Raw genomic sequence first — 9055 nt, forward strand, 5'->3', positions numbered from 1 at the left:
TTCTCGTTAGTTTTATTCAAAATTTAGTTTGCTCCATTTTTGGAGTCTATATTCGATTTAAGTACTCATAAAATTAAACATTTTTGTCCTTCTGGTTTTTAAATACGTCAGAAAATAACTTCCTTTTTCCTTGAATTTGTTTAATCATTGACTGATTCAACGTTGAAGATTTCACCACAATGCTGCCGAATATGCAGACCATTGGTTCAGAAGAATATATATTTTTTCTTCTTATTTTGTTGGTTTAGAACAATATGTGATGAGTATCGTAGGAACTTCTAACATACGCCATAGCTGTCACCTTGAATCTAAAAGATTTCAACTTTGATATTTTCACGCCTCACTGATAAGAAGACAAAATTCATATTTACAGGGACGGATCTACTTAAAATACATGCAGGCACATTAATATTAATGTATTGTATATAACGAGACGGTTCTACTTACTTTTTTCTTAAAATAAAATATATGTAGTACAATTACAAATCAATTCATGAGGAATATTATCCTCACAACATAAAATTTCTGAATTAGTATTTCTTTCTATATATGTATGATGTAAAATACGATTATATTTATAAGTTATTTATATTTTATTTTTTTATTTTTTTTCCTTTAATATATAGCGTATATCACATTGGTTTGTTATTATCTTTATATTATTACTAGTCTTTAATTTCTTGAAAAATATTAGAAAAGCATAACCATTATCAAATTTAAGTGAAAATTGTATATTCAAATTAGGATAATAATTCTTTCATTATCTAAAAAAAATGTAAATTAAGAGGTTTGACGATTTTTTTGTGGGTAACCATGGTTTGAAGAGAATTGAAGATAATACGACCAAAATTTCAATACGAATGCAAGTATGCAATACTTACAAATTTACAATATGCATTTCCACATCTGATACATCACTAATTTCAAAATCTTTGTATATCATACCAGAAAACTAGGAAACGTAATGAAAACGAAAAAGAGATGACAAGGGGACGCGAGAATTTTAAAGTTGTACCTTGTGTAAGACATCGTCACATCCTAGCATGCGCATTGTGTAATGAAAGAATTAATATTCTAATTTGAATATCGGTTATCACTTTTTGCTCCCCAATAATTCTATACGTCTATGTAGGCACTAGGCAGCAAATAAGCTTGCACGCATGACTTCAGACAAACCATACAAAATTTAAGTCATGTTGCCTGTTGGAGATTACATCCACCAGTATAAAGCCAAATTAAAGAATACAAGTAGTGCAATTTCTATCTTAAAAAAATCACCTAAAATTAAATTAATCTTAAATCCATATTTTAATTTAGTATCAAAGTTTATGTTAATAATCATCGTTGAGTTTTTTAATTGATCCTCGAATTCATATTTTAATACGATATCAAAATTTATGATAATAACTATTATTGAACCTATCATATCACCGCTATCATACTATTATATATGTTTAGTCATATAAATTTTATATTCAAAATGTTTTGTCCGTATATAAGTAGAAAATATTTTTTATTTTAAAAGTTAATTGTAAAATTGAATTAGGTTTAATTTAAGTTATATATAATACATGGCAGGCCTCGGATTCATTAACTATATCCCTATTAAGCTTGATTGATACAAAAAATGATTAACATGCATGTTAGTAATGGTATTAGCACACCAACTCTTATGTTGTGCTATGCAATGGTAACCATTGTATTCCTCCCTCCAACGAATCCACTATCGTTTAGCTACCCCTCCTTTACCAGAAGTGATGGAGGGCTGAAGCTGGAAGGAGATGCAGTAGTGTCACGTTCAGAAATCCAAGTCACATTGAGCAGAATAGGCCAAAGCAACGAATACAGTGTTGGACGTGTCACACCACTTCATCACATGCTTCTCTGGGATATTAGCTCTAGAAAACTGGCAGATTTCATTACCAAATTCTCTTTTACTATCTTCTCTGAAGACTCACCCTATGGAGATGGTTTGGCATTCTTCTTGGCAGATCCAGGGCTTCCCCTTTTGAATAACATTAGAGAAGGAGGTGGTCTTGGCCTTGTTGATGGTGACCAAGTGTTGAACTCAACTCAGCACTCATTTGTGGCAGTGGAGTTTGACACCTTCAAAAATTCATGGGACCCCTATGGCCCTCATGTAGGTATCAATTTCAACTCCATGAAGTCTAACATAACGGCGTCATGGTTGACTCATGATATGTCACAGAGTAAAGTTTTTAATTGTAGCATTGAGTACAACTCCACCACTCTTAATTTAATGGTTTCTTTCACCGGCTACACTAGTGACAATACCCCAGTAGAAAAAAACATTTCATACAAAGTTGATTTGAGATATCACTTACCTGAGTGGGTTATGGTTGGGTTCTCGGCAGCCACGGGAAGTGTGTATGAGGTGAATATTCTCAAGTCATGGTCATTTAGTTCAAGCTTACAAATTAGTGATAGTGGTGATGATATTAATGATGATAATAAACTGGGTAAGGGGCTAGGAATTGGAGTGGGTTTGTGTGTGGCTTTTTTAGGGTTGGCTTGTTTTCTGTTGTGGAAAAGGATTAAAAGAAAGGAAGATGTTTTGGTAGAATTTGATGTGAAAATGGATGATGAATTCCAAAAGGGCATTGGACCCAAGAGGTTTGGCTACAATGAACTTGAAAGTGCAACAAGTAAATTTGCACAGTCAGAGAAGCTTGGACAAGGTGGTTTTGGTGGTGTGTATAAAGGTTTTCTGAAAGATTCAAACTCCTATGTTGCAATCAAGAGGATATCAAGCGAGTCTAAGCAAGGGGTTAAAGAATATGCTACTGAAGTCAAGATCATTAGCCAATTGAGGCACAAGAATTTGGTGCAACTCCTTGGTTGGTGCCATAGGAAAAATGACCTCCTTCTCATATATGAATTCATGCCAAATGGAAGCTTAGATTCCCATTTATATGGTGGGAAAGGCTTCTTGACATGGCCTATAAGGTATAACATAGCTCTAGGCTTGGCTTCAGCATTGCTCTACCTGCAAGAAGAGTGGGAACAATGTGTCCTCCATAGGGACATCAAATCAAGCAACATAATGTTGGACTCAAGTTTCAATGCTAAGCTTGGTGACTTTGGTTTGGCTAGGTTGGTGGATCATGAGAAAGGGTCACAAACCACACTTATAGCTGGGACAAGAGGGTACATTGCACCAGAATATGTGATCACAGGAAAATCTTATAAGGAGTCTGACATATACAGCTTTGGGGTTGTTTTATTGGAGGTAGCAAGTGGAAGAAAAGCCATTGACCTAAATGCCAAGGATGGTCAAGTAACAATTGTTGAGTGGGTATGGGAGATGTATGAATTGGGAGAGTTACGTAAAGTAGCAGACCCAAAATTATGTGGAGAATTTCATGAGGAACAAATGGAAAGATTAGTGGCTACAGGCCTTTGGTGTGCTCATCCAAATTATAGATTCAGGCCTTCTGTGATGCAAGTGATCCAAATGCTAAAATTTGAAGCCGAATTGCCCGTTCTGCCAAAATGGATGTCTGTCACAAACTACTATCCTATAACAACAAAACCAGTTTTTTCATTAATTTCAAACGATGTATTATAAGTAGGAAGTTTTTGTAGTAAAAAGTTGTTGAAAATATTTATGGTTCTAATCATTTTACATTCTAGTATAGTATTAGCTGTTAATGTACATTGTTTTAATTAAAGATTTGATATTATACGATAGCCATATAGTTAGCTTACTAAACAATTTTCCCTTAGTAATTTTATTTTTGAACTTTTGATGGTATAATTGCTGAAGAAGAGGGAAATAGGGTTTACAAGGTTTTGTTTGATGTATTTATCTCCACAACATATATTAAAGCATTGATAAAAAAAAATATTAATTATTTTTTTAAGTGGATTATCCCATCTTGAGATAGAGATGTATTATTCTGAGACGTGGTTCAGTATATTATTAATCCTCCCACTTATATAATAGATTGTTGAGTATCCACCTTAATCATTATATTTTTAAAAATATCTTAATATTTTATTGATTTAGGTCTGTATTGTGTGCCAAATATAATTATTAATGATCATAATTAAGTATTCAAATATATTATCCAATTGTAGGATAAAATTTTGACAAGATCTTGTAATTCTTAAAATACATAAAGGCACAATAAAGTAAGGATCCTAGGACAACAAAGAGAATACATATTTTTGAATGCTTCAATCTTGAATAATGATTTAATTAGATTTTTGTTTAGTGTATTTTTCATATTGAAATACTAATATATCCTTAATTATTTATTATAGTATAAAAAAATAAACAATAAATAAGAAAGAATTGTCATCGAGTCTATTATCATTATTATATATTGAACACGAGCTATTAAAACTTAAGTATATATTTCTTTCTTCAAGAATAATTAGTATAATATATACTTATTTAGCTCATTAATAATGTCTTTTTGTAGGAGCTAAAATTACTATGTGTTCTTACCGGAAATCTGCTGTAGAGCTGATTCGCCAGGTAAGATCGGTGAGCCTCCTTCGCTGGTACGCTTGATGCTCCAAGATGGGGGTGGTACCTGCAAAAGAGACTCTGATGCTAAAGTTAGTGTTTGTGGGAGTATTAGTCCCGTATAAATAATGCATGTACCTTAATATGAATTAGGGTTTTACTGGGCCTTGGGCCCGAGATCAGTTATGACCTATTTGGGCAACGAGCTGACGTCACATAGCGCGTGTCCGAGGTCGTCTTGCGCTGTGATACCGAGCTGGGAGCTCGGCTTCGTAGTACGGATAGTACACTAGCCCCCCGAGCTCCGAAGACCGTAGGTCAAGGAGTTAAGACCGAGCTCGTGAGGGAACGGTGACCTTTCACGTATGCCTGCCTATCATGATGCCATGTGTCATGGCCGAGCTGAAGAGCTCGGCAACAATGAGTTTACTGCTTGGTTAGACTGGTAAACCTTTGACCGAGTCAGCAGATTGGTGAGGGACAAGTCGGCAACTCGGCTGGCCAGTACACTTGCCCCCCAAGCACCGAGTGATGTAAGAGCAAAGGGGATTTTGAGGAGCTCCCAAATTTGTTGTTTGAAGGTTCAAATTTGACCTTGTGATCTTCAAGGTTCGACCTCGACATCGGTTAAGAAAATGTGATCTCAAGGTTCGGACTCGACCTCGGTATATCAAGATTCGAACTCGACCTCGGTTAAGAAAATGCAGTCTCAAGGTTCGGACTCGACCTTGGCATATCAAGGTTCGAACTCGACCTTGGTTAAGAAAATGTGATCTCAAGGTTCGGACTCGACCTTGGCATATCAAGGTTCGAACTCGACCTTGGTTAAGAAAATGTAGTCTCAAGGTTCGGACTCGACCTTGGCATATCAAGGTTCGAACTCGACCTTGGTTAAGAAAATGTGATCTCAAGGTTCGGACTTGACCTCGGTTAAGAAAATGTAGTCTCAAGGTTCGGACTCGACCTTGGCATATCATGGTTCGAACTCGACTTAAGAAAATATGATCTCAAGGTTCAGACTCAACCTTGGCATATCAAGGTTCGAACTCGACCTTGGTTAAGAAAATATGATCTCAAGGTTCAGACTCGACCTTGGCATATCAAGGTTCGAACTCGACCTTGGTTAAAAAAATGTGTTCTCAAGGTTCGGACTCGACCTTGGCATATCAAGGTTCGAACTCGACCTTGGTTAAGAAAATGTGTTCTCAAGGTTCGGACTCGACCTTGGCATATCAAGGTTCGAACTCGACCTTGGTTAAGAAAATGTGATCTCAAGGTTCGGACTCGACCTTGGCATATCAAGGTTCGAACTCGACCTTGGTTAAGAAAATGTGTTCTCAAGGTTCGGACTCGATCTTGGCATATCAAGGTTCGAACTCGACCTTGGTTAAGAAAATGTGATCTCAAGGTTCGGACTCGACCTTGGCATATCAAGGTTCGAACTCGACCTTGGTTAAGAAAATGTGATCTCAAGGTTCGGACTCGACCTTGGAATAGCAAGGTTCGAACTCGATCTTGGTTAAGAAAATGTGATCTCAAGGTTCGGATTCGACCTTGGCATATCAAGGTTCGAACTCGACCTTGGTTAAGAAAATGCGATCTCAAGGTTCGGACTCGACCTTGGCATATCAAGGTTCGAACTCGACCTTGGTTAAGAAAATGTGATCTCAAGGTTCGGACTCGACCTTGGCATATCAAGGTTCGAACTCGACCTTGGTTAAGAAAATGTAGTCTCAAGGTTCGGACTCGACCTTGGCATATCAAGGTTCGAACTCGACCTTGGTTAAGAAAATGTGATCTCAAGGTTTGGACTCGACCTTGGCATATCAAGGTTCGAACTCGACCTTGGTTAAGAAAATATGATCTCAAGGTTCAGACTCGACCTTGATATATCAAGGTTCGAACTCGACCTTGGTTAAGAAAATATGATCTCAAGGTTCAGACTCGACCTTGGCATATCAAGGTCCAAACTCAACCTTGATTAAGAAAATGTGTTCTCAAGGTTCGGACTCGACCTTGGCATATCAAGGTTCGAACTCGACCTTGGTTAAGAAAATGTGATCTCAAGGTTCGGACTCGACCTTGGCATATCAAGGTTCGAACTCGACCTTGGTTAAGAAAATGTGTTCTCAAGGTTCGGTCTCGACCTTGGCATATCAAGGTTCAAACTCGACCTTGGTTAAGAAAATGTGATCTCAAGGTTCGGACTCGACCTTGGCATATCAAGGTTCAAACTCGACCTTGGTTAAGAAAATGTGATCTCAAGGTTCGGACTCGACCTTGGCATATCAAGGTTGGAACTCGACCTTGGTTAAGAAAATGTAGTCTCAAGGTTCAGACTCGACCTTGGCATATCAAGGTTCGAACTCGACCTTGGTTAAGAAAATGTGATCTCAAGGTTCGGACTCGACCTTGGTTAAGAAAATGTGTTCTCAAGGTTCGGACTCGACCTTGACATATCAAGGTTCGAACTCGACCTTGGTTAAGAAAATGTGATCTCAAGGTTCAGACTCGACCTTGGCATATCAAGGTTCAAACTCGACCTTGGTTAAGAAAATGTGATCTCAAGGTTCGGACTCGACCTTGGCATATCAAGGTTCGAACTCGACCTTGGTTAAGAAATGTAGTCTTAAGGTTCGGACTCGACCTTGGTATATCAAGGTTCGAACTCGACCTTGGTTAAGAAAATGTGATCTCAAGGTTCGGACTCGACCTTGGCATATCAAGGTTCGAACTCGACCTTGGTTAAGAAAATGTGTTCTCAAGGTTCGGACTCGACCTTGACATATCAAGGTTCGAACTCGACCTTGGTTAAGAAAATGTGATCTCAAGGTTCGAACTCGACCTTGGCATATCAAGGTTCGAACTCGACCTTGGCAAGTCGTCATGGTTAATGTGCCAATACCAAAAATGTATGGGAATGGAGTTGCTTTATTGATTTATTTCTGAGGTGTGCCTCATTAAAACCTTCCTTGGCCAAAAACCCTTTTCTTTAGTGGGAAAAAGGGTTGAGGAGGAAAAATAGTACATCACCTGAATTTACAAGTTAAGAGAAATAAAATTTGAGGTAGGTGGAATTCCAGGTTCCAAATTTTCCTTTGGAGGGGTCTGTTCTTGCATCTCTTACCCCACCAAACAAGGTCGCCAACTTTAAATGTTTGTGGCTTGACCTTGGTCTTGCTTTCCTTATGGTTTGTTGTGAACTTGGTCACGAAAAGTAGAGTGCTCTTCCATCTGAATGTACCCTGCAGCTCGAGCACGGAGTTCGTCCATATCAAGAGGAGATCGTAGACACAGGCTGTCTACGGAAGGTCCAGGCTTGAGCGCCATGAGCATGGCGTGTAGGGCAACCTCGGGGTTCAATTTTCGAATCTTGACCGAGATACTGGCAAAGCGTTCCATGAGCGCCCTTAGTGATTCATCGTCGCCCTGTCTGAGACTAGCCAAGGCGGCTGATGTGACATGGTGAGGTCGACTCGTGGCATACTGCGCCGTGAATCGCCTTACCAGAGTGTCGAAGTTGTCTATTGACTCCACCGGCAGTTGAGTGTACCAGTTGAGCGCTGCCCCCTTGAGCGAGGTCGGGAAAACCCTACACAGAATAGCATCTTTATTAGTGTGTAGGTTTACCTGTGTAATGTACAGATCGACGTGCTCGTCTGGGTCTGTCGTGCTGTCGTAACGGTCGATGTGGAGAGGCTTCCATCCGAAAGGGAGAAGCGTTTCCATGATGCCATCCACAAAAGGATGACGGCGGAAGGTGGCTTGATTTCCCATGACGTGGGCAGGAGCATTGCTGACCTCGTGGGCCGACCTGTTCGTCGGTGTGTGAGACCAATGTGTGACAGGTCGGGGAGTGGGTGCCCTAGGCGCGGTTGGGGGTTGAGAGACTGAGTGCCCCTCTTCCTCGCGTTGGTTATTCGATGGAGGGGGTTGATCAGAAAGGCGCCGAGGAAGCTGGGCGCGAATACGTTCATTCTTGGCGCGCAGCGTCGCTAGGTCAGCTTTGTTAGCGGTACGCAGCGCCGCTAGGTCAGTTTTGTGCTTGGCACGCATGTTTCGCAGATCGGCGTCGTGTTGTTGTCGCATCTGCTCGACCTGTTCTATCAGTCTTCTCAATGATGCTGCGTCACCCATGCTTGTCGCGTGATCAGCGTCGTCTGTTGCTCGTCTGGTATGGCTTTTGGTGAAAACCATACGGGTGGCCGATAAGAGCCGTCTTGATCGACCCCACGGTGGGCGCCAAATGTTCTTACCGGAAATCTGCTGTAGAGCTGATCCGCCAGGTAAGATTGGTGAGCCTCCTTCGCTGGTACGCTTGATGCTCCAAGATGGGGGTGGTACCTGCAAAAGAGACTCCAATGCTAAAGTTAGTATTTGTGGGAGTATTAGTCTCGTATAAATAATGCACGTACCTTAGTATGAATTAAAGTTTTACTGGGCCCTGGGCCCGAGATCAGTTATGACCTATTTGGGCGACGAGCTGACGTCACATAGCGCGTGGCCGAGGTCGTCTTGCGCTGTGATACCGAGCTGGGAGCTCGGCTTCGCAGTACAGAT

General features: G+C 40.1%; 1 protein-coding gene across 1 annotated transcript; it reads left to right on the top strand.

Moving 5' to 3' along the window:
- The first annotated feature begins 1155 nt into the window (after positions 1-1155).
- LOC109790453 (L-type lectin-domain containing receptor kinase IX.1) lies at positions 1156-4084 on the top strand. The gene has a single exon (XM_020349605.3). The coding sequence runs from the start codon at positions 1628-1630 to the stop codon at positions 3587-3589; it is 1962 nt and encodes a 653-aa protein (XP_020205194.1). The 5' UTR covers positions 1156-1627; the 3' UTR covers positions 3590-4084.
- Positions 4085-9055: the final 4971 nt, after the last annotated feature.

This window comes from Cajanus cajan, chromosome 1 (assembly GCF_000230855.2).
Source record: "Cajanus cajan strain Asha chromosome 1, NIPB_CcT2T_4, whole genome shotgun sequence".
Taxonomy (NCBI): domain Eukaryota; kingdom Viridiplantae; phylum Streptophyta; class Magnoliopsida; order Fabales; family Fabaceae; genus Cajanus; species Cajanus cajan.

Coding starts and splice junctions, on each gene's coding strand:
- LOC109790453 (XM_020349605.3), top strand. CDS start 1,628: ATGATTAACATGCATGTTAGTAATGGTATTAGCACACCAACTCTTATG.